The sequence below is a fragment of the Dipodomys spectabilis genome, unplaced genomic scaffold (assembly GCF_019054845.1).
Source record: "Dipodomys spectabilis isolate Male_0828 unplaced genomic scaffold, ASM1905484v1 ptg000002l, whole genome shotgun sequence".
Taxonomy (NCBI): Eukaryota; Metazoa; Chordata; class Mammalia; order Rodentia; family Heteromyidae; genus Dipodomys; species Dipodomys spectabilis.
Window position 1 is genome coordinate 44,028,474 of NW_024870679.1, and position 25,779 is coordinate 44,054,252.

The following is a 25,779-nucleotide window of genomic DNA, read 5'->3' on the forward strand; positions in this document are numbered from 1 at the left end:
TCTCTGATAGGTTTTAGAGTGGAATAATAGATTGTTGTGCAATCATACTGCACAGGGCCTCTGTGTATGCTTCATTCCACAAACATGCAAAGCAGTGTGCCAGCAGTACTGTGGGAGATGGTAGAGCACCTTTCAAAAATGAGGAAAACAGGGTGTTTGAGTTTGGTGGAGGTCATAATTATCCACATAGTTTCCTTGTACAGGAAAACATAAGGGACTGGCACAAGGCTGAACCAAAGAAGATATAGAGAAGAAAGGGGAGGGCTGGGAAGGTGGCTCAGTGGTAGAGCACTTGCCTTGCATGCATGAGGCCCTGGGTTCAATTCCTCAGCACCACATAAGCAAACAGAAAAAAGCCGGAAGTGGCACTGTGGCTCAAGTGGTAGAGCGCTAGCCTTGAGCTGAAGAGCTGAGGGACAGCACCCAGGCCCAGAGTTCAGGCCCCATGACCGGACCAAAAAAAAAAAGAAGAAAGGGGATCCAGGTGCCAATGGCTCATGCCTGTAATCCTAGTTACTCAGGAGGCTGAGATTTGAGGATTCCATTTCAAAGCCAGCCTGGGCCAGAAAAGTCTGTGAGACTATTATCTCCAGTTAACCACAAAAAGCTGGACGTGGAGCTGTGGTAGAGAACTAGCTCTAAGCAAAAAAGCTCACAAGCAGTAGCACTGAAAAAAAAGGTTGATTTGGGGCTGGGAAGGTGGCTTAGCGGTAGAGTACTTGCCTAGCATTCATGAAGCCATGGGTTTGATTCCTCAGCACCACATAAGCAGAAAAAGTCAGAAGTGGCACTGTGGCACAAATGGTAAAGTGCTTGCCTTGAGCTGAAGAACTGAGGGACAGTGCCCAGGCCCAGAGTTCAAGCCCCACGACCAACAACAACAACAACAAAAAGGTTGATTTGAGAGATTCCATGGCTGATTAGAGGCTAGTAGAATCTATTACCAGGTTAACTACTTAAATACAGGAGTATTGCAACCTTATCACCAAGGTAGGGTGTGAGTGACTATTGAAGGAGTGATGGAAGATAATTATATAGATTAGGTGGTACTTTATGTTTATTGCCCCGCCCCCTTTTAAATACTGGGAGTTGAACTCAAAACGCACATCTTGTTTGGGAAGGCAACCTATCTCCTTTACCTGCAGGTCCATTTACTGTAAATCTAGGTGATTTTGTTTGGCCGGCCTTGGGCCTCAATCCTCCTACTTCCACCTCCTGAGTATCTGGGTTTCTGGGTTTGTTATAGGCATGCACCACTGTGCCCACTCATTTTGAGGTCTCTTAACTTTTTGCCAGGGTCTTTCCATCTTTACCTCCCCCATAGCTAGGATTACCAGTGTTTACCATCATGCCTGGCCTTTTATATTTTCTTTAGGAGTCTCACTGTGTATCTCAGGTTGGCCTTGAACTCAGAATTCTTCTGCCTCTTTCCACTGGGAGTTGGGATTACAGATGTGTGCCCCCTTGCTTGGACTTAAAATTTGAGGGGCCTGGGAGAAAGATTTGAGGGTCCTGTGGAGATTGAGGTTAAAATTTTCATTAAACATAGGATTAATGCTTAGGAAAAATGACACAACTTTATAGATATTGAGTTGTACTCATTTATATGAACCATACTCATATAACTAACTAAAACCACGTGGTATACACTTAACATTCAAATTAATGAGAAGGAACAAAAGGTGACAGTCAAAAGAATATCAAATATTTAATGTTGTCTTTTTGGCTACTTTAATAAGAGTGGGACAAAACCAAGAGAGTAAGATGGATCAGAAAGCAATTAACAGCATTAACTGCTACAGGGAGGTGGGCTTTTCTTTCATTTTTATTATCTCAAAAATGAGCAATGAGAAACACAATTTAAATAAACTAAGACTAGGACCTCCAAATTGTTATCACAACCACTTCTACCTCCAGCATCCTCCACTTCTTAGGAGATACTTGTAAAGGAATAAAAGAAACAAAACCTAATTATTTTCCTCACCAGCTTTATAATGTTATAGTGCAATAAAGATAGGTCTTAGTGTATTTTTATGACTTGTCTTCTCCAGAGAATGTGAACCTGTGAGAACAGAAACTACACTATATTCATTTTGTCATCAAGGCAGTAGTATAGATCAAGATATTAATAGAGAATATGAGTAAAATGAGTTAGAAACTGGTTTATGAGTGTGGAGGAGGAAATCAAGAAGTGATACTAAATGAACAGTATGGACTCAGCATTCCTGAATTTTCAGGTAAGCAGAAGCTTAACTGGGTTATTTTTTTCCCACTTTTACTCAACTTTGGAACTTATTTGTCTTTGTACCTTAAACTGGTAGTAGAGTTCTCAAGCATGCAAGTTCTAGCATTCCTCCAAAGTAGTGGAACATTGTTATTTCTTGTACACTGGGGAAAGATAGGTCAGGACCCAGTGAGAAATTGCCACTGGCATCCAGTCTGTATGTCATGGACCTAACATTACTCCGGAGGCCAAATGTTAGAACTTTTCGACAAAGCTAACCTGTGGCTCTCACTTGCCAGATTCCCTTGGGAAAGAGGCCAGATAGGCCTAGTCTCCATTTCAGCAAAGGTTAGGGAGGTTGGTCGAACTCAGTGAATTGAAACATAGAACAATTTTTTCCCTGTTAAAATATGACAAGATTTGTGACCTCAAGTGGATCAGAAATGAGGAATTTAATAAAGGGAATAAAAGATGACCATTACAGCAAATTTTACTCTAAGCTAGTTTTAGAATAGAGTGGTTTGGCTGTTGATTGTTCTCTAAGAGACTTGGAACCCAGGGCCTGAACTGCCTGGTCTTTGAAAATAGTTTTTAGTGAAAGCTTTTTATTGCACCCTGAGTCTCTTCAGAATTGGTTGAACAGAATTGTTGCTCTATTAATTGGCAAAATAGCACATGCTCATCTAGCAAGTGCATTGGAGTAGAGTGAGGCTGGGTATTTATTGTTGGGTATCTCTTGATTTAGATCACAGAATGCAATGCATCAGGGTCTGGTGGGTAAAGGAAAGGGTTATACTAGAAGAGTTCTGAACCTGGGCCATTCCCAAGCTGCTGTCTGCTGTGCTTAATGAAAAATAACAATTTGGAAAGTTAGTTGTTTCATTCCTAGTTTTCCAGACATTCATTCTTTTGGCTATAGTTTGAGGAAAAGTGGCAGGTAAGCTGGTACAGTAGATACAAAGCATGACAGAAGCAATCCTTCAAAGCAGTCTTGTTAAGGAGGAGCTGGAAAGGTAGAGTTGCCTGGGAATGAAGTATATTTGGAAGTTCACTTAAACACAGCTGCCTTTCCTAGCACCATAGAAAAGTTTTTCAGGGCTAGGCACTGGTAGCTCACGCCTGTACTCAGGAGGCTGAAGACTCCAGTTTGAAGTCAGCTCTCCCAGGAAATTCTGTGAGACTCCTATTTCCAATTACTAAAAAACCAGAAGTGGAACTGTGGCTCAATGTATGAGGAACTAGCCTTAAGTACAAAAGCTCAAGGACAGTGCCCAGGACCTGAGTTCAAGCCCCAGGACCAGTACCAAAAGAGAAAAAAAACAACAAAAGTAAGCCAGGCCTTGGTAGCTCATGCCTATAATCCTAGCTACTCAGGAGGCTGAGATCTGAGGATCAAGGTTCAAAGCCAGCCCAAGCAGGAGAGGCTCTTATCTCCAATAAGCCTCCAGAAAACAGGAAGTGGTGCTGTGGCTCAAGCGGTAGAGTGCTCATCTTGAGTGAAAGAGCTGAGGGATAGCACTGAGGCCCAGAGTTCAAGCCCCAAGACTGACCAAAAAAAGTTTTTCAGGCCTGTGGGCATACCCTGAAGGAACAAACTTCTATTTTGAACTACCACCAATATTAATTGGATGATCTTTCTAGGGAGGCCTAAAAGGTTTCCTTATCTTCCAAAAGCAGGAAGCTTTTTACCTCTTAAAAGAATTAACAGGGCTGGGAAGTTGGCTCAGTGGTAGAGCGCTTGCCTTGCACGCATGAGGCCCTGGGTTCGATTCCTCAGCACCACATAAGCAAAAAGAAAAAAGCCGGAAGTGGCGCTGTGGCTCAAGTGGTAGAGCACTAGCCTTGAGCTGAAGAGCTGAGGGACAGCGCCCAGGCCCAGAGTTCAGGCCCCACTACCAGATTCCAAAAAAAAACAACAACAAAAGAATTAACAAAGCCAGGCACCAGTAGCTCACACCTATAATCCTAGCTACTCAGGAGACTGAGATCTAAGGATCACACTTCAAAGCCAGTTGGGGCAGGAAAGTCCTTGAGACTCTTATCTGCAATAAACCACCAGAAAACCGTGGCTCAAAAACTGGCTCAAGTGGTAGAGCGCTTGCTCGCCTTGAGCTGAAGAGCGCAGGGACAGGGCCCAGGCCGAGTTCAAGCCCCACGACCACCACCACAACCAACAACAAAAAAAGCAAACTAGGGTCTGGGAAGTGCCTTAGTGGTCCTTGTTATTGTCTCCAATTAGCTAGCAAATAGCTGCACAAGTGATAGAGCACCAGCCATGATCAAGCAAGTTGAGAGCATGAGACCTTGAGTTCAAGGCATCTTATACACATACACACACACCAAAAAAATGAAATAGTAGAATAGTAGTAGTAAGGAAGGAAATGGGAACTCTTAAGTCCCTGAGCTTGACTTCCTGGGCTTGGAAGTCTTAACCAGCTGTAAGGCAGCAGATTGTCCTGATTATATGGCGTATTTGTGCCTTTCCCTGAGGACCAATAGTATTGATCATCTTATGCTTACGCTTACTATCTTGATATCTATTAAATTGTTCATTTTTAACCCTTTTTTTTTTTTTTGCCAGTTGTGGGGGCCTGAACTCTGGGCCTGGGCGCTGTCCCTCAGCTCTTCAGCTCAAGGCTAGCGCTCTACCACTTGAGCCATAGCGCCACTTCCGGCTTTTTCTGCTTATGTGGTGCTGAGGAATCGAACCCAGGGCCTCAGGCATGCAAGGCAAGCGCACTACCACTGAGCCACCTTCCCAGCCCTTAACCCATTTTTAAGTTGGGTTGCTTTATTGAATTTTAAGAAGTCTATATATTTTAGATACAAGTTCTCTTTTTTTGGGTCCGGAACTCTGGGCCTGGGCGCTGTCCCTCAGCTCTCCAGCTCAAGACTAGCGCTCTACCACTTGAGCCACACCGCCACTTCTGGCTTTTTTCTTTTTGCTTATGTGGTGCTGAGGAATCAAACCCAGGGCCTCATGCATGCAAGGCAAGCACTCTACCACTGAGCCACCTTCCCAGCCCAGATACAAGTTCTTTGTTGGACATACGTTTTATAAATATTTTCTTCCCAACTTTGGTTTGCCTTTTCATTTTGAAGATCAAAAGTTTTCAGTTTCATTGCCCACTTCATGTCCCAGTTTTACCTTTTTTTTTTACTTTTCAAGTTCATGTAGTTTATATAATATTTTAAGAAAAGTGGCAGGCTGGGAAGTTGGCTCAGTGGTAGAGCGCTTGCCTTGCAGGCCCTGGGTTCGATTCCTCAGCACCACATAAGCAAAAAGAAAAAAGCCGGCAGTGGCGCTGTGGCTCAAGTGGTAGAGTGCTAGCCTTGAGCTGAAGAGCTGAGGGACAGCGCCCAGGCTCAGAGTTCAGGCCCCACAACCGGACCCAAAAAAAAAAAAAAGAAAAGAAAATTGGCATTGTTTCCTTGGTGGCCACTGAAGTTTCCAACATTCTCTGCTTTCTCTGCACCTGAGATTTTTGAACTATTTATAAATCTCAGCAGGGCCCTGGCAGCTCATGTTTGTAATCCTAGCTACTCAGGAGGTTGAGGTGTGAGGATCAAAGTTTGACGTCAGCTTGGGCAGGAAAATCCATGTTATCTCTAATATGCCATGAGGAAATGAAGTGGCCCTGTGGCTCAAAGTGGTAGAGCACTAGCCTTGAGAGAAATAGCTCAGGGACAGTACCCATGCTGTGAGTTGAAGTCTCATGACTGACAACAAATAAAAGGATACTTACAATAATCAGAACTACAGGGGATAAAGTAAGTTTTACTGTGAGCCCTATTCTTGATACACATTGATTTATTCATCCACCCACCCAACAAATAATGTGGTTATATGCTAGGCACAGGCATTATTTTAGGTACTGGGACTCTGTTGGTAAGGGCAAACTTGTTTGTAAGTTATCCAAAAATTGGGCATGTGGCCTGGGAAGAGCCTCAGACAACTTTACCTTTGGAACAGGCCTTTCTGCCTTCCCCCTTCCTGATACTACAGTTCATGGCCCTTTCTCATGGGCTCTCTGCAAAGAGGTGCTTTTGGATAGCAGTAGATAGGAAGGTATGAGACAGTTACTGAATTTGGTTGAGCCAGAGTATCCAAGTCCTGATCTATCAATGTCCAAAAAGAAAACAGCCTTCCTTGTGACTTCATCACCATCATCATCATGTTTTCTTGGAGGAGCCAAGTAAGCACACTCATTTGGGAACTAGTTCTGGGATCAGGGAAGTTGAGAATGGGATAGCCCCTTGTGCAAAAGATGCTATTTGCCCTACTAGACCCTGCTACAAGATAGGGATTATGTATAGTCAAGGAATTAAAATGACATTTCAGCTGGGTGCCTGTGGCTCATGCCTATAATCCTAGCTACTCAGGAGGCTGAGATATCAGGATCGCAGTTTGAAGCCACCTGGGGCAGGAAAGTCTGTGAGACTTATCTCCAGTAAACTCAGAAAAATCCAAAATGACACTGTGGCTCAAGTTGTAGAGAGCTAGCCTTGAGTACAGAGGCTCAGGGACAGGGCTCAGGCTGAATTCAAGCCCAAAGATGGGCAAAAACAAACAAACATATATATATATATGGACATTTCGCGTGTCTTATCCTTGATATTTTAAAATTGGGAGGTTATTTTCAGTCACAGGTATGGCAAGGAAGAAGAGAGGCAGAACTCGAGACAGATGGGAGTTTGAAGTTCCTTCTCTTCATTAAGCCTATATAATATGGTAGGTGAATCTATTAAGTGCTTTGAAATTGTAACCATAGTAAATACTTTGGCTATTCATGGACATTTATGGAAGATTTTTCTTTGGGCTTTATGTAAGTTACCTAAGCTCAACAATGACTTTGTAAGGTTCCTACTCCGATTAGGAAACTGAAGATCAAACTGACTAATTCAAAGTCCCACAGTGAGTGGGAATGGGGTGTGGACTGAAAATAGTGTGTGTGTGTGTGTGTATATTCCCTCCTTTTCCTTTAAAATAATATGGTTTGGTTTTTAAAGGGAAGCTTAAACATTGCAATGTAGGGGACCTAGCGTCCCTGTAAAGCTTACATACGGGTAGTACATTGTGAGTACAGGGGCACACCTCGAGTCGCGAACTGCCAGCCTGGGGGAAGGTAACCAAGGAAACGTAGGTTAGCAGGGCGTCCCCGCTGGAGTTGGGGGTGCTGGAAATGCCACAGATGTTTTGCATGCGAGCAAGAGAACGTATGCAGTGGCCTGCAGTGAGGAGGGGGCCGGGGCCGGGTTGGGAGGCGATTTTTGGTCCAGAAAGAGACTCCAGTCAGGGGAGAGAAACGTCTGGCAGGCTCCGGGACTTGCAAGTTGGAAACCCACTTAGCCGCTCTTCTGGAGAGAAGTTCTTGGAGGTGATGAGGCGTTATTTCAGCACTGAGGCGTTTTAAACATGGAAAGCGTTCCATCCAATGTTCCGGTAATGTTCAGTTCATTTTCAAACTCCAGTCAACTTCCCCCCCCCCCCCCCCCCAAATAAAGCGGTGGTTCAAGTCCCCAAGGCGGGAAGGGAGGGGTGCCCAGGCTCGGTGGCTGCCAGCCCCGGGTGCGGCCGCTTCTCAGGTAGGCCCCGAGGGCCGCGACGTCGCCCGGGGTAGGCGGCACCGCGCGCCAGGGTGGCGCGAAGGACGTCGGTCCTTCGGGGCTGTCTCCGGGCCGCACGGCCGAGGGGGACCGCTGGGCCACGTCGCCTACGCCCACGGCCCCGCCCCGGCTCGGCGTCCCTGCGCCGACGTCGCGCCCATCGCGCTCCGGCCCGGCGGAACTGACGCCGGCGGGCTTCCGGGGACGGCGGTGGCGGCGGCCCGCGACTGTGGGGGGGAGCTCGTGCGAGCGTCGGTGGCCGCGGGCGACGCAAGTCCTGGACGCGGCTCCCCTCGCCGCGGCTCCCCCCTCTCCGCGCCTCTCGCTCGGCCGAGCTGTCTGCCGGCAGCGACTCTCCCGGCCGGAGCTTGCGGAGCGCCGCGACCCCGCGTCGCCCCCATCGCCCCCGCCTGGCGCCTCCGAGCCTCCGCGCCTCCTCGCTCCCGTAGCGGGCGCACCTCTCCCTCGGAGCGCGTCCCTCAGCTCCATGAATGGAAATCGGCTCAGCAGGTGAGTCTGGGCCGCGGGGCGGGGTTCACCTCTCTGTCGGGGGTTGACACCGTCGCCGGAGGGTCACTGCGGTCCCCGCGCGCCCTCGCCGCGCACCCCGGTACGCGGAGCTGCGCACCCCGGTACGCGGAGCTGCGCGTCGGGCGGGCGCCCCAGGCTGCCCGCCCCCGCCCCCCCCCCACGGCATCCCCGCTGCACGAACCGGTGCCACTGCGTTGGCGAAACCGCCGGAAGGGTTGAAGTTTGGGGTTGTCCATCTTTGCCCTTTCTTTTCCTTTTCCTTTTCTTCCCCCCCCCCCCGCCCCCCGCCGGTCCTGGGGCTCGAACTCGGGCGCTGTCCACTAGCTCACTTTGCTCAAAGCTGGACCACAGCGCCACTTACGGCTTCTTCTGTGATAAATTGGAAATAAGAGTCTCTCAGACTTTTCTGCCTGGGCTGGTTTCGAACCGTGATCCCTCAGGTCTCACCCTCCTGAGTAGCCGCTGGCGCTTGGCCTGCTCTTTCTGTCAAAACGTCTGCTCTTGCGGAATCTAGAGGGACTTGCGCTCCCGTCGTTCTAATCAGAGATGAGAGGGTGAGCATGTCCTTTACGTAGGGTAGTGTGCCAGTGTGCCCCCGGAAGGCCGGGCCACCTGCCATCTCCCTTACCTGCCCTTCAGGGCACACAGCGAAGACCACTGACATCACTGATGGGATGAAGTTTACAAAATGCCATTGCTTCCAGTCTTCCTCTTCACCCCACCCCCCACCCCGCCCAAACCGTGCCTGGGGAGCATTGTAGGTAGTTTCTGAGGAACCTGGAGATGTCATTATCAGCCTGGATCACTGCTCACGAGAGGAGGGGGCTCTTAACACTAATGACAGCAGGGATTTTTTTTTTTCTTTCATTCTCTGTTCCCTAGAGAAAGCAACCATCGTATTTCTGGAAATCTGGGATTTAGGATAACTCTGGTTCTCATTGAGGGACATGAAGTAGGTGTTACATAAACAGTTTGCTTATACATTTTAAATCAAAGCTCTCTTCATCACTAAACATTCACTAATTTATAATTTTCAAAATGTTAAGGGAGAGCTTGTTATTATGGGATCACAAGTCCCTGAATTTCACATCTCTTTCACACACATTCTTGCTGTCTAATGATCTATTGTTCCCTCTCTTATCCATCTTGTTGTTGGTGGTGGTGGTGGTCCTGGGACTTGAACTCAGGGTGTGTACTCTGTCCTACAGCTCTTTGACTCAAGGCTAGCACTCCACCACTTTCAGCACAGTGCCACTTCCGGTTTTTGAGGGGTTAGTTGGAGATAGCAGTCACTTCTGGTTTTTGAAGGATTAATTGGAGATGAGAGTCTCCTGGAGAGTTTTCTGCCCCAGTTGGCTTCGAACCATAATCCTCAGATCTCAGACTCCTGAGTAGCTTAGGACTACAGGTGTGAGCCTCTTTTATCTTCAAAAAAACCCAAAACAATTTGAAAGGTACCTTGTATAAAAGGACCTAGAGAGGGGCTGGGAAGGTGGCTCAGTGGTAGAGTGCTTGCCTTGCATGCCTGAGGCCCTGGGTTCGATTCCTCAGCACCACATAAGCAAAAAGAAAAAAGCCGGAAGTGGTGTTGTGGCTCAAGTGGTAGAGCGCTAGTCTTGAGCTGAAGAACTGAGGGACAGCGCCCAGGCCCAGAGTTCAGGCCCCACGACTGGACCCAAAAAAAAAGGACCTAGAGAAATAAGAACTTTTACACATAGATTAAGAAGTATAGCATCAGTAGATGCAAAACAGCACTGAGAAATATAGAGGTGGACAGAGAGAGGGTTTTGTTACATTTCTATTGAATGGAATTTTCTGTTTCTACCATTTCTCTCTTTTTTGTGCTCCCTTTTTGCCTGTTTCACATTTTATTTTATTTATTTTTTTGTTGGCCATGGGGCTTGAACTCGTCCTGGGTGCTGTCCCTCAGCTCTTCAGCTCAAGGCTAGTGCTCTAGAACTTGAGCCACAGTGCCACTTCGGCTTTTTCTGTTTATGTGGTGCTGAGGAACCGAACCCAGGGCCTCATGCATGCAAGGCAAACACTAAGCACTCTACCAGCCCCTGTTTCACATTTTATAAAACAAAGTTTGTCTACATTGTGATGAGTTAGATTCTTACTGGTTTGTATATGTGCAAAACAGGCCCATCCTTCCTTTTAAGGTTTCTACCACATTTGTTGTTGATGGTGGTGGTGGTGGTTGTGGGGCTTGAACTCTGGGCCTGGGCACTGTCCCTCAGCTGTTCAGCTCAAGCACTCTACCACTTGAGCCACAGCACCACTTCTGCCACATTCTTTTGCCACAAATTTGATGATTTGGGGAGTATAGGTGATTTTTACAAATATTGCCATGTGGAGCCTGGTAAACTAAACCTGGAAGTTTATTAATAATCCTAATGTTTTTTTTTTGGGGGGGGTCCGGTCATTGGGCCTGAACTCTGGGCCTGGGCACTGTCCCTCAGCTCTTCAGCTCAAGGCTAGCGCTCTACCACTTGAGCCACAGTGCCACTTCGGGCTTTTTTTTCTTTTTGCTTATGTGGTGCTGAGGAATCGAACCCAGGGCCTCATGCATGCAAGGCAAGTGCTCTACAACTGAGCCACCTTCCCAGCCCCATCTCTGAGCTTTTTTTGCCCAAGGCATACTTTCCTTTTCCCACCTGGGTTAGCTTGGAACCACAATCCTCTTATTTCAGTCCCCATGAGTATCTAGTATTACAAACATGAGCACCCAGCTCTAGAATACTTTTAAAAATTATTTTTCTTTTTCTCCTTTGGAAGTTTTTTTTTTTTTTTTTTTTTTTTTTTTTTTTGTGAAAATACTATACAGAGGGGTTACAATTACATGGGCAAGATAATGAGTACATTTCTTATCAAGCATTGTAACCTCCTCCTTTGTTTACCCTTCCCATCCCTTCCCATCCCTCCCTCCGCCCCCCCCACCTAATCCTCCCCCTCAACACCCCCCCCAACCAAAGTTGTGATGTTCGTTTTTTTGACATAACAACTTGTAAATCTCATTGTTGCAATGGGTCCACCTATATCCCTATTTAAATGATTTGTTTTTTCCCTTCCTCTCCACAAATTATGCCAACATCAAATACAGTGAAAGCAGGGGTTATACCTTGGGGGAGGGTCCTTTGGAAGTTTTGTAAATATGAAACTATGCCAGAATATATTGGCAACATCTTAGAAAGTATTCATGGAGAGAAACTACGCAGTCAGCTGGTACGACTAGCTAAATATGACTCGGAAAACAAAAATTACCTTTTTTTTCTGGGGTCTTATTAAATATATATACATATTTAGCTGTCTTCATACCTGGTGAAGTCTAGTTAACATTTATCAACCATACAATTGAAACATAAAGTTAATTGTTCTTTAATGCAGTTTACCTGAGCTTGGTGTCTAATATAAAAGATAAGCTATAATTTGGCTCGATTGTTACCACCAATAAAATTTTTCTTTTTCCTGAGACTTAGATATAATTGTTATGATGAATGTAAAGTTGAGAACATAGTTGGGAAAATGTGTATTAAAATACAAAATTTGAAGTGTATATATATTTTTTGTTTAAAACACTTCAGATGCAAGTGTTCTCTAGTATGTAATAATGAATTTTGGAGTAATAATGAATTTTGCTTTTAATTCTGTTAAAAGTTTTTTTGTGTGTGTTGAACTTCCTAGGAATCATTTGTATGTTTGGATTTTTTAAATTATATGGTTACACATTAGACATAAGTTTAGTTAGTGCATTAGAGAACTTCAAATACAAATGCCATGATTGTTGGTGAATCATTCCTCACACACAAAAATTATATTTTTCTGTTTTTTGCTTTTTATTTGGAATATTGTAAATGATTTTTGTTGTTGTTGTTGGTCATTGGGCCTGAACTCTGGGCCTGGGCACTGTCCCTCAGCTCTTCATCTCAAGGCTAGTGTTCTACCACTGGAGTCACAGTGCCGCTTCCAGCTTTTTCTGGTTAGGTGGTGCTGAGGAATAGAACCAAGGGCCTCATGCATGCAGGGCAAACATTCTACCACTGAGCCACCTTCCCAGCCCCTGTAAATGATTTTTAAATATGTCCTATAAAATCTACTAATTTAGTATCATCTGAACTTTGCTGTAAAAAATGGCATAAGTTTTTGCATAATAGTGAGTTTAGCATGTGTTCTTCTGACTCCTTAGTTTAGAAGACTTCTAATGAAGCTATATTTTTTTGGTCTGATTACAGCTAAACTAAGAGAACATAGTCTGTATTTATTTCTAAATAAAATGAGGAATGAAATGTTCATATAGATTTTACTTTGTAGGACCTATGTTTTGTTTTTGTGCCATCCTAGGACTTGAACTCAGGGCCCAACCACTGTCCTGTGCTTTTTTTGTTCAAGGTTAGCACTGTAACACTTGAGCCATAGCTCCACTTTCACCTTTTTTGTGATTCATTAATTTGTGATTAATTAAAAATAAGAGTGTTGCCAGGCGCTGGTGGCTCACGCCTGTAATCCTAGCTACTCAGGAGGCTGAGATTTGAGGATCGCGATTCAAAGCCAGCCCGGGCAAGAGAGACCGTGAGACTCCCATCTCCAATAAACCACCAGAAAACTGGAAATGGCGCTGTAGCTCAAGTGGTAGAGCGCTCGCCTTGAGCTGAAGAGCTGAAGGACAGCGCCCAGGCCCAGAGTTCAAGCCCCACGACCGACAAAAAAGAAAAAGAAAAAAAAAAAAGAGTCTTGAGCTGGGAAGGTGGTTCAGTGGTAGAGCGCTTGCCTTGCATGCATGAGGCCCTGGGTTCTATTCCTCAGCACCACATAAGCAAAAAGAAAAAAAAGCCGGAAGTGGCTCTGTGGCTCAAGTGGTAGAGCGCTAGCCTTGAGCTGAGGGACAGCGCCCACGCCAGAGTTCTGGCCCCACGACCGGACCCCCCCCCCCAAAAAAAAAAAAAAAAAAAGAGTCTTACACAGACTTTCCTGCCTGGGTGGAATCAAACTGTGATTCTCAGATCTCAGACTCTTGAGTATCTAGGTGTGACCTACCAGCATATGGTCAAGGTGAATTGTATTCACAAATTAATATCTGAATTGAAACTTTTGTACAAATATTTGAGGATACATATATGTATGTTTTAATTTAAAAAGAAAGCTGGGTACTGGTGGCTCACACCTGTAATCCTAGCTACTCAGGAGACTGAGATTTGAGGATCATGGTTCAAAGCCAGCCCAGGCGTGATCAAAGTCAGCCCAGGCAGGAAAGTCCCTTAGACTTTCATCTCCAACAAACTACTCAGAAAAGGCCAGAAGTGGTGCTGTGCCTTAAGTGGTAGAGCATTAGCCTTGAGCACAAAGAAGCTCAGGGACAGTGCCCAGGCTCTGAATTCATACCTCAGGACCAGGAAGAGAGAGAGACAGACAGACAGAGAGAGAGACACAGAGAGAGACAGAAAGAGAGAGACAGGGAGAGACAGAGAGAGAAAGAGAGAAATTTTCCTATGCATGAAGAACAAAAATAAAATGAAACAAACATACATAAATGTAAATGTGGTTTGAATAACAATGAAAACAATTTTTTAAAAATATCCACAATTCCATCACACTGATAATGTCATCTTTAAATATTTTTAGGGTCATAAAGTAGGTTTATTGTTAGTTTTGAGTGAAAGCTCCATACTGATTTCTGTAGTGCTTGTGATAGTTTACATTCCTACCAGCAGTGAGTGAGGGTTTCCTCTCCCTCATTCTCACCAGTATTTGTGATTGTTTCCTTGATTGCTAATCTGACTGGTGTGAGATGGAATGTTAGTATACTATTTTACAGCTATAGATGATGAATATGTCTGCATGTATTTATTAGCCATATAGAATTCTTCTGGGAACTATGTGTTAGATTTATTTGTTCATTGTTAATTAGATTATTTGTTATTTTGCTATTTAAGTTTTTGAGCTCTTCATGTATATATGTATATATAAATACATATATGTGTGTGTATAGGTATATATTTTGTGTGTGGGAGGGGGGTCCTGGGGCTTGAACTAAGGGGCACTGTCCCCTAAGCTTCTTTTATTATTTTTTTTTTTTTTTTTAGGTCCGGTCGTGGGGCCTGAACTCTGGGCCTGGGCGTTGTCCCTCAGCTCTTCAGCTCAAGGCTAGTGCTCTACCACTTGAGCCACAGCGCCACTTCCGGATTTTTTCTTTTTGCTTATGTGGTGCTGGGGAATCGAACCCAGGGCCTCATGCATGCAAAGCAAGCGCTCTACCACTGAGCCACCTCCCCAGCCCGACCCTAAGCTTCTTTTGCTCAAAGCTAGCACCCCACCACTTGAGTCACAGCTCTACTTCTAGCTTTTTTGGTTATTTATTGGAGATAAGAGTATCACAATTGGGCACCAGTGGCTCATACCTAGCTACTCAGGGGGCTGAGCTCTGAGGTTCTCTGTTCAAAGCAGGAAAGTCCATGAAATTCTTTATCTCCAGTAAGCCACCAGAAAACTGGAAGTGGCGCTGTGGCTCAAGTGGTAGAGTGCTAACCTTGAGGTAAAGAGCTGAGGGATAGAGCTCAGGCCCAAAGTTCAAGCCCCATGACTGACCAAAAAAAAAAAAAAAAAAATAGAGTCTCAGACCTTACTGCTTGGGCTAGCTTCAGACCACAATCCTCAGATCTCAGCTTCCTGAGTAGCTAGGATTATAGGCATGAGCCACTGACACCCCACTCTTTATATATTCTTTATATGTTGTTTTATATGTATTCTTGATACTAATCCTCCATTACATCTTTCACATTTTTTGGGGGGGGGTTGGTCTTGGGGCTTGAACTCTGGGCTTGGGCGCTGTTCCTCAGCTCTTCAGCTCAAGGCAAGCGCTCTACCACTTGAGCCACAACACCACTTCTGGTTTTCCAGTGGTTTATTCCTGCCTGGGCTGGCTTTGAACTGTGATCCTCAAATCTCAGCTTCCTGAATAGCTAGGATTACAGGCGGGAGCTCAGGGCTCAGGCTCACAGCTGACCTTTTACATTTTTAAATCAAATTCTAAACTAATCCCTACATTCCTCCCCCCCTTTGGTTTTTTTGGTTGGTTGTGGGCTTGAATTCTGTGCCTGGGGCACGGTTCCTAAGCTCTTTAGCTCAAGGCAAGTGCTCTACCACTTGAAACACAACTCCACTTCTGTTTTCTGGTGGTTAATTGGAGATAAGAGTCTTGCTGGTGGCTGGGAAGGTGTCTCAGTGGTAGAGTGCTTGCCTCGCATACTTGAGCCTCTGGGTTTGATTCCTCACCACCACATAAGCAGAAAAGGCTGGAAGTGGTAAAGAGCTGAAGGACAGAGCCCAGGCCCAGAGTTCAAGCCCCATAACCACCACCAACAACAACAAAAAAGTCTCACAGACTTTCCTGCCTGGGCTTGCTTTGAACTTGCCATCCTCAGATCTCAGCCTCCTGAGTAGCTAGGATTACAGGTGTGAGGCACTGGTACTTGGCTACTAATCATTTTTTAAAGTTTTAAGTAACAATGTTATTTACCAAAGCAGTTACAAATGAATGAAAAAAAGTCTAGATATACTCTTGTTCTTTGGGAGAATTTTAAGTATTATATAGATAATTTAGAATTATTTATATTAGTTTATATGTTTACTGGAACATACTGTCCTCACAATATGCAAAGAATCTGGGGCTCTGTACAGGGGTTATTTCCAGGAAGTATTCTGTTATATATGGAAAAACCTTAGCTCAGCAAATTCTTGCCAAATTGTCTTTAACTGTTGGACTGTAGTTGAAAACTATTTTACTTTATAATAAAACCATCCAGTTCACATTTGTTTTTATATTCCTAAAATAGTTGAGTCTACCTAAAAGACAAATTATCTTGTTATTCTAGCTAAACACATTCTATTATAGGACTTAAAATTAAACTTTAAAAAAGTAATTTATTAAAAAAATTAATGTACAGGAGAGAAATGCCAGAGGAATAATTCTGTGTTCAGTAAGGTAAAACTAAAAAGATACTTTATTTACAACTGATATCTTTTCCAGACTGATGTAGTCTCTGGACGCTGGGACTAGCAGCATTTACCAGGCATTCCTACTTTGAAATTCAGTTGTCTAGGATACCCAAATAGACTCTCATTCTTGGCTCACAAAGTAAACAGATGTGAGAAAGAATATTGTGTGGCTTTCATCCATAATGGTTATGCTGTTAATATATATAACAGCCTTTCTATAGGTATTTGGAATTTCTGTGGTTTTTCTGCCATTATCTATGTAAATATTAATGACTTTCTTTGGCTAGTCACTGCTTTCAAAAACAGAAAGAGATTGTTGAGAGTCAGCAAAACGTGGTCATATAACTAATGCTTTCTCTTATAAGTGTAGACATTTGTAGCTTTGTTACAACAAGAAGTTATACATGTTTGTCAGAAATATCAGCATAATAAAATAATAAAGCAATTTTTTTATATTTAGGTAAAAGTTTACAACAGAACATTTTCAATTACAGGTTTACGTCGATACCTTTTTTACTAATATTTCTACTGATTACTCTTAATACTCACTACTAATATTTGTTTTACTAATACTTTTTAAATTATTTTTTATTATTTTTTACTAATACTATTTATTTCAAAATCCTCTGAATTTTAAAAATAGTTAAAGGCCAGGTGTTGGTCACCCACATCTGTAATCTTAGCAACTCAAAGGCTGATATCTGAGGATTGTGGTTCAAAGCCTGCTTGGGCAGGAAAGTTTGTAAGACTGTTGTCTCCAATTAATCACCAGAAAATCCAGAAGTAGAGCTGTGACCTTGAGCAAAAAAACAACTCAGGGACAACTTGAACACAGTTCAAGTGTCAGGGCCAAAATTTAGAGATTATAAAATGGGCTACTTCAGGCCAGGCTCTGGTGGCCCATGCTTGTAATCCTGCCTACTCAGGAAGCTGAGATCTGATGATCACTGATCTGATGGTTCAAAGCCAGCTCTAGCAGGAATGTCTGTAAGACTTTTTTTTTTTTTTTTTGTCGGTCGTGGGGCTTGAACTCTGGGCCTGGGCGCTGTCCCTCAGCTCTTCAGCTCAAGGCTGAGCACTCTACCACTTGAGCTACAGCGCCACTTCCGGTTTTCTGGTGGTTTATTAGAGATAGGAGTCTCACAGTCTTTCCTGCCCGGGCTGGCTTTGAACCGAGATCCTCAGATCTCAGCCTCCTGAGTAGCTAGGATTACAGGCGTGAGCCACCAGCGCCCGGAGTCTGTAAGACTCTTTATCTCCAATTAAACACCAAAAAGCCAGAAGTAGAGTTGTGACTCAGGTGGTGGAGCTTTGAGCACAAAAGCTCAGGGACAGTACCCAGGCCCTTAGTTCAAGCCCCACAACTAATAACAACAATAACAAAAAAACCTCAAAAACCCTTCTCAAGCCTTACCTGGTTGTACAGTGGCACAGCTGTCATCCTGAATTACATGGGAGACTGAATTGGGGAGATTGCCATGCCAAACTAGACAGGCAGAAAAGTCCTCAAAACTCTTACTTCCACTGAGGAAAACAGGACTCAGTGGTGGGACCCTGTGATCTCTAACTGTAAGAATCCTAGGGTTGGGCATGGGCCCTGGCTCAGTCTCAGATGTGGGCTCTGGTGGTAAGGGAGAAACTATCCTAAAAATAAGCAGACAAAAATATATCACTCAGTGCTATCTCACCAGTGTAGCAAGCTTGTAGCCTCAAATGCAAACTCTCAGTACTGCCCAAAAAGGAAAAAAAAAAAAAAATTCCCTATAGTGCTGAGAAACTGAACCTCAACATGCCTGATAGTTTATGAGATTTTTAAGCCACGGGGAATGTGATTAATAGGAGCATAATATTAAGTATAGTAGGTTTTAGACAATAAATATGAGCATAATAGTGAAGAAGGTTTTAGACAGATTTATTAAGCAAATAAGTGGAATTTGCAAGTAGGAGCTTACTAAAAGTCCCATACTAGTGTTTGCTAGTTAGCCTGGTTGCTTAAAATTTACAAAAATCAGCCAGGTGCCAGTGGCTCAAACTTGTAACTCTAGCTACTTGGAGGCTGAGATCTGAGGATCATGGTTCCAAGCTAGCCAGGGCAGAAAAGTCAGAGATTCTTATCTCCAATTAAGCACCCAAAAAGCAGGAAGTTGGGCTGTGACTCAAGTGGTAGTGCACTAGCTTTGAGCAAAAAAAGCACAAGGACAGTGTCTAGACCCTGAGTTCAAGCCCTAGAACCAGGACACACCAAAAAACAGATGTACAAAAATCAGAGGTAGCAGGGTGTTGGTGGCTCACGCTTATAATTCTAGCTATTCAGGAGGCTGAGATCTGAGGATAATGATTCAAAGCCAGCCTGGGCAGGAAAGTCCATGAGACTCTTATCTCCAGTAAACCGCCAGAAAACCAAAAGTGGTGTTGTGGCTCAAGTGGTAGAGCACTAGCCTTGAGCTGAAGAGCTCAGGGACAGTGCCTGGGCCCAGGGTTCAAGCACACACCAGCCAAAAAAAAGAAAAGAAAAGAAAAAAAGGTCAGAGGCATTTTATGTCAAATTTATAGATCAGTCTATTTTTCCAGAAGAAAACCATATATATATATATATTCATTCCTGGGGCTTGAACTGACGGCCTGGGCACTGTTCTTGAGGTTTCTTTTGTTCAAGTCTAATGCTTTACTTTGAGTCATAGCACTACTTCTAGTTTTCTGGTGGTTAATTGCAGATAAGAGTCTCATGACTCTTAAGACTCTCAAGACTTTGCTGCCCCTGCTGGCTAGGAACTGTAATCCTGAGATTTCAGCCTTCTGAGTAGCTAGGATAACAGGATTAAGATAGAAATTCTTGCTAGTGCTATGTCTTTTTCTGTAAGAACATTATTATTATTTTTTTTTTTTTGGCAGATCTTAGGACTTGAACTCTGGGCTTAGGCTCTGTTCCTGAGCTTTTTTTTTTTCTTTCTTTCTTCCTTTGCTCAAGGCTAGTACTCTTCCACTTAGCCACAGTTCCACTTCTGGTTAATTGGAGATAAGAGTCTCTGGGACTTTCCTCCTGCCTGGTTGCTTCTGAACTGTGATCCTCATATCTCAGCCTCCTGGCTAGGATTACAAGCATGAGCCACTGGCACACAACAAGATATTTTCTTTTCTTTTCTTTTTTTTTTTAACTGTATTTTTTTTTTTTTGTCTTTTCTTTTTTGGTACTGGGGATCGAACCCAGGACGTTGCACTTGCTAGGCAAGCGCTTTGCCACTGAGCTACATCCCAGCCCACAACAAGATATTTTCAATTTGTGTGTGTGTGTGTTTGCGCGCGCGCGCGCGCGCGTGTGTGTGTATGTGCATGTGTGTGTGTGTGTGCGCGTGCGTGCACACGTGTGCTAAATAAGTAAAACGTGCGTCCTTGGAAGCATAATGTATTGACAGAACTGTTTCTTCCATTAGTTACCATATAGTTCTTTGCATTGCTTACTTATGGAACAGAATTCTAGTCTTTGTCAGTTTGAGTAAAAAGAATGAGGCAATATAGAGTTCAGTATAGTAGGTTATAATTCTAACTCTGTTACTTACTAACAACACACTTTTTTTTCTGTTGGTCATAGGGCTTGAACTCAGGGTCTGGGTGCTGTACTTGAGCTCCTTTGCTCAAAGCTAGTGCTCTACCACTTTGAGCCACAGCATCACTTTTGGGTTTTTTGGTTTTTTTTTTTTGGTTGATTGTGGGGCCTGAACTCTAAGCTTGGGTGCTGTCCCTCAGCATTTCGGCTCAAGGCTAGTGCTCTACCACTTGAGCTACAGCGCCACTTCTGGCTTTTTCTGCTTATGTGGTGCTGAGGAATTGAACCCAGGGCCTCATGCATGGGAGGCAATCACTACCACTGAGCCACCTTCTGAGCCTGTCACTTCTGTTTTTTGAGTGGTTAATTGGAGATAAGTCTCATGCGTACTTTTCTGCTTAGGCTGGCTTTGAACCTTATTAATCCTCAGATCTCAGCTTCCTGAGTAGCTAGGATTACAGGCATGAGCCACCAGAGCCCAGCTAGCAGTACATTTTTGAACACATTATTTGTGCAAAATAGAACGTGAAAATTGATCTCAAATTTGTAAGGTTGGTTTAAAAATTAAATGACCTAATGTATGTGAAGCATTTGTATATTGTTCAGGACTTAGTAAGGAGCTTGCTAAATTTTATCTAGTGCATGTTATCTAATTTGATCCTGATAAGGTTATAAGAAAAAAAGTCGGGTCAGTTATTACACCTATTTGCTAGGTCAGAAAACTAACTCAGAGATAAGTATTTGATGAAGGTCAAATGATAAATTGTAGTCTGAAATATGACCTACTCTAGAATATACACATAGGCAACTGTGGAGTTGCCTATGTGTAGAATAGACTGTTTACTGTACAATAGCAAGAAATTATTTGTTTACAGTTTTTTAAGTTGATGTTCTAAGAACAGTGTCATTTTTCAACACTTGGCTTTAACATTATGTGTTATTCTTGCAATCCTCATATACTCTCTTTTTTAAGATTATATCCAATGCAATTTGTAACTGTGAAACATTTTTTTTCCCCTCTTTGGCAGGACCTGTTGGGGCCCAGCCCCTACTCATGGTGCCCAGAAGACCTGGCTATGGCACCATGGGCAAACCCATCAAACTACTGGCTAACTGTTTTCAAGTTGAAATCCCAAAGATTGATGTCTACCTCTATGAAGTAGATATTAAACCAGACAAATGTCCTAGGAGAGTGAATAGGTAAGAAGTCATGGTGTTCTTTTGCTATTTGTAGTTAATAATTATTTCTTTTTACTGTATGTCTTTTTTTGGGGGGTCCAGTCGTGGGGCCTGAACTCTGGGCCTGGGCACTGTCCCTCAGCTCTTCAGCTCAAGGCTAGCGCTCTACCACTTGAACCACAATGCCACTTCTGGCTTTTTTCTTTTTGCTTATGTGGTGCTGAGGAATCGAACCCAGGGCCTCATGCATGCAAGGCAAGCGCTCTACCACTGAGCCACCTTCCCAGCCTTTTACTGTATATGTCTAAATAACAATTATAATAACTAATAGTTTGACCTAGAACACATGATAATTTTTGTATTTGTGCTGGTACCAAGGCTTGAACTTAGGTCTCCTACTCTCCCTTGTCTTCCTTTCTCACAACTGATTCTCTACCATACCAGTTAAGCTGATAACTTTATTTTGAGAGTGATTGTACTCTGTGAAAGTCATGGTGAGAAAGTCTGCATGAATGAATCAGATCTTTGCTGTCAAAATTATTTTTGAAAGACTGGCTATTGCCTTAAATATTTCCAGTAAAACAAAATTGGAAAGGGGAAAAGAAATTTGTAGTATGTAGAAACTCCTTCTGAAAATCAAATCAGCTTGATTTTGTTGTTCTGGGAAATGCTTGTTGCTCTGTCTCTATAATCACTACTTGCTAGTGATTGCTTGCTACTAAGATAGATTTAAAACTTTTAATTTTATGTAAAATTATACCAATAGTATGTGAGTATGCTTCACTTGAATACACATTGTGTAAACAATAAAAATTATCCTGTGATCCTGTTGCTCCCTTCTCTAGTTATATAGATCTCTTTGTATATATCCTTTCAGATACATTTTCACTGTTTTTGTGAATATGAGTGTACAAAAATAAATAATGATTTGTGAATATTTACATTCATTTTCTGTGGTTTGTAACTTTGTGTGTGTGTGTTTGTGTGTCAATCATCGGGCTTGCACTCAAGGCCTTGAGCATCTTTTTTGCTCAACACTAGTACTGTACCACTTGAGCCACAGTGTGACTTCCAGCTTTTTCTGTTTATGTGGTACTGAGGAATTGAACTCAGGGCTTCACACATACTAGGCAAGCACTCTACCACAAGGCCACATTCCCAGCCACTATCCCTGAGCTTTTTCACTCAAGGCTAACTATCTACCACTTTGAGCCACAGCTCTATTTCCGGTCTTAGGGTAGTTAATTGGAGATAAGAGTCTGACAAACTGTCCTGCCCAGGCTGGCTTCCAACTGTGATCCTCAGATCTTAGCCTCCTGAGTAGATAAGAGCCACCAATGCCCATCTTGGTCGGTAACTTAAAAAAAAAAAGTATATCAAACATCTTTCCTTATCAATGTATTAAACTAAAATACTGGCTGAAAATGAAGGTATCGTAGTATCCTTATTAGATACTTCTATGAGGTTAAGAGGAATAGAAGGGCACTTGTTGCTTACAAGAAGTTCTCAGTGCAGAGTATGGTGGCTCAAGCTTATAATCCTAGCTACTTGGGAGTCAGAGATTGGGGAATTATGGTTTCAGGCCAGCCTGGACCAAAAAAAAACAAAAAAACAAAAAAAGTTAGTGAAACTACATCTCAGCCTATGCCTGGGTCAGTAGTAGTATGCACCTATTGCAAATTCAAGAGGAGCACAACAGCCATTCCTGTCATCCCAGTGAAGCAACAATAAGAAGATCCCAGTGCAGGTTGGTGAGGATATAAAAGCCAGACCCTATCTTAAAAATACCCAACACAGGACTGGAAGTGTAACTCAAGTGTTAGAGTGTCAGCCATGAGTGAAAAAGCCCAATCTTTCTCTGAGGATCTAGGTTCAAGCATTAGAACCAGCACAAAAATAAATAAAATGTCAAAAATAACCAACATATGCAAGGAACTTGTGGCTCCTTCTATAATCCTATCTACTCAGGAGGCTGAGATCTGAAGATTGCAGTTTAAAGCCAGCCCAGGAGGAAAGTGTGAGACTCTTATTTCCAGTTAACTACCAGAAAACTGGAAGTAGTATTGTGGCTCAAAGTGGTAAAGCATTGGCCTTGAGCAAAAGAGTTCAAAAATAGCACCCAGGCCCTTTGTTCAAGCCCCACAAGAACAGCAGCAACAACAAAACATAAAGTGCTGTTAGAGTGACTCAAGTGGTAGAGCACTTTCCTCACAAGCAGAAGGCCTTGAGTTCAACCCCAGCACTGACCATCCCTCACATACCCAATAAAAACAGGCTCATGGTAAGAACAATAATTATAATAATAGATTAGGGGTTTCTAATAGTTGCTATTTCAGCATAGTACAAAGGGCATCTTACTCTTTAAGAAAGAGATGAATGTGTCAGGAAGGGCATAATGAAGATGAAAGAGATTTTAAGTAGTTTCTATGTCCCAGGATGATTAAGTAATTTACTAGATTCATTCTTCTCCATGTTATACATGTTACACTCTGCCAGCAATTAATCCTTTGGTTATCCTAAGCATTGATTCTAAAAGCAAATTCTTTGTTGCTCCTTTAGCATTTTTAAACTGTGTCATACATTATTTTAGTTAATATTTTTGCATTTCATTTTACAGAGAATTATATTAATTAATTTTTCCCCTTCTTTAGAGAAGTAGTTGACTCAATGGTTCAGCATTTTAAAGTCACTATATTTGGAGACCGTAGACCAGTTTATGATGGAAAGAGAAGCCTTTATACAGCCAATCCACTTCCTGTGGCAACAAGTGGGGTAAGATGTGCATTTTGTTATTATAAAGCTGTAATTTTACCATGTCTCCTATTAAATTTACTATCATTTTGAAATCTATTTGAATAAATATATAATATCACTTATCTTTTTAATTTTTTATGTTAAAATATTTTCAGATTTCCAGAAAAGTAAGAATTACGTATAAGGGAACTCTGATATATATGCCCCTTACTCAGATCACCAACCTCCTTAGTTTTATAATTTTCTTCCTCTATTTTGCTCTTGCTCACATTTGTTTATTCCTTCCTCCTCCCCTTTCTCTCTTTTTTTTCCCTTTCTCTTTTGTGTAGGAGGGGTACTGGGACTCAGTGCCTCATGCGCCACATCTTTAGCCTTATTCTCTTTTTAGTTATAACTATATATAGAGATGTATATACATGCTTGTTTGTTTTTTCCAGGACCATTCACAATTTAGTTGTATATATCATGTCCTTGTAATGTTCAATATTTTAATGTTTATTTTCTAAGAATAAGGATTAAAAACCAAAGTATAGTTTCCAACTTCATTAAAATTTTGTGTTTGGGGGGTAGGAGGTTGTAGGGCTTGAACTCATGGCCTGGGCACTGTCCCTGAACCTCTGTTCTCAAGGCAAGCACTGTACCACTTGAGCCACAGCACCACTTCTGGTTTCTGAGTGGTTAATTTGAGATAAGGGTCTCACAGGGACTCTTCTTCCTAGGCTGGCTTCGAACTGCCATCCTCAGACCTCAGCCTCCTGAGTAGCTAGGATTACAGGCATAAACCACTAGCACCTACTCAACTTCATGAAATTTAACATTGATGTGATACTTGCTTTTGATCAATAATCCATATCCCAGTTTATTCAGTTGTTTCAGTGATGATGTTTAGCATCTCCTCTCCCCACACTCTATGACAGTATCCAGTTCAGGTAGGATACAGACATCATATCTTCTTATCCATCATTAAAGAACAGTGCCCTAGCCAGGCACTGGTGGCTCACGCCTGTAATCCTAGCTACTCAGGAGGCTGAGATCTGAGGATCGCGGTTCAAAGCCAGCCCAGGCAGGAGAGACCATGAGACTCCTATCTCCAATAAACCACCAGAAAACCGGAAGTGGCGCTGTAGCTCAAGTGGTAGAGCGCTCGCCTTGATCTGAAGAGCTGAGGGACAGCGCACAGGCCCAGAATTCAAGCCCCACGACCTACAAAAAAAATAGAACAGTGCCCTAACCTTTTTTCTTCCCTTACTTTTACTTTTTTATTTCATGCTGTTTACATTGAAGATTGACTCATAGACAAGTTATTTTGTAGAATCTCTATTAATTACATTTAATTTACATTTACATTATATTTACTTAGGTATATGTAGCAAGGATTTATATACATGTTCTTCCCTTATCAGAGCATTATATTTGTACTTGTTCCATCAATATTAACTTTGATTGCTTGGTGAAGTTGTTTCTTCTATGAAAATACTCTTTTTCTCCTTATTGTTAAGAGGCAGTACTTAAGAAAAAAGTTATTAACCGGGTACCGATGGCTCACGCCAGTAATCCTAGCTACTCAGGAGGCTGAGATCTGAGGATCACGGTTCAAAGCCAGTCCAGGCAGGAAAGTCCGTGAGACCCTTATCTCCAATAAAACACCAGAAGTTGCATTGTGGCTCAAGTGGTAGAGGGCTAGCCTTGAGCTGAAGAGCTGAGGGACAGCGCCCAGGCCCAGAGTTCAGGCCCCACAACCAAAAAAGAAAAAATTATATGAGGCTGTGACATGGCTCAAGTAGTAGAGAAAACTGCCTAGCAGCGCAGCATCCTGAGTTCCAACCCCAATACCATTAAAAAAAATTGTGACATAATACATGTAAACAAACGTCCATTTTAACCATTTCAAGGTACCCACTCAGCAGTATTAAGTATATTCTCATTGTTACATATATGATCACCAACA

The 25,779-nt window shown here is 42.9% G+C and overlaps 1 protein-coding gene across 1 annotated transcript in view; it reads left to right on the plus strand.

Annotated features, from left to right (window-relative positions):
• Positions 1–8,260: 8,260 nt before the first annotated feature.
• Positions 8,261–25,779, plus strand: part of LOC122112579 (protein argonaute-3) — a 75,417-nt gene continuing 57,898 nt past the window's right edge. The window contains exons 1-3 of the mRNA XM_042685435.1: positions 8,261–8,341; positions 20,927–21,098; positions 23,729–23,849. Coding sequence (XP_042541369.1) covers positions 8,323–8,341; positions 20,927–21,098; positions 23,729–23,849 — 312 coding nt within the window. The 5' untranslated portion in view covers positions 8,261–8,322. The remainder of the gene's footprint in view (positions 8,342–20,926; positions 21,099–23,728; positions 23,850–25,779) is intronic.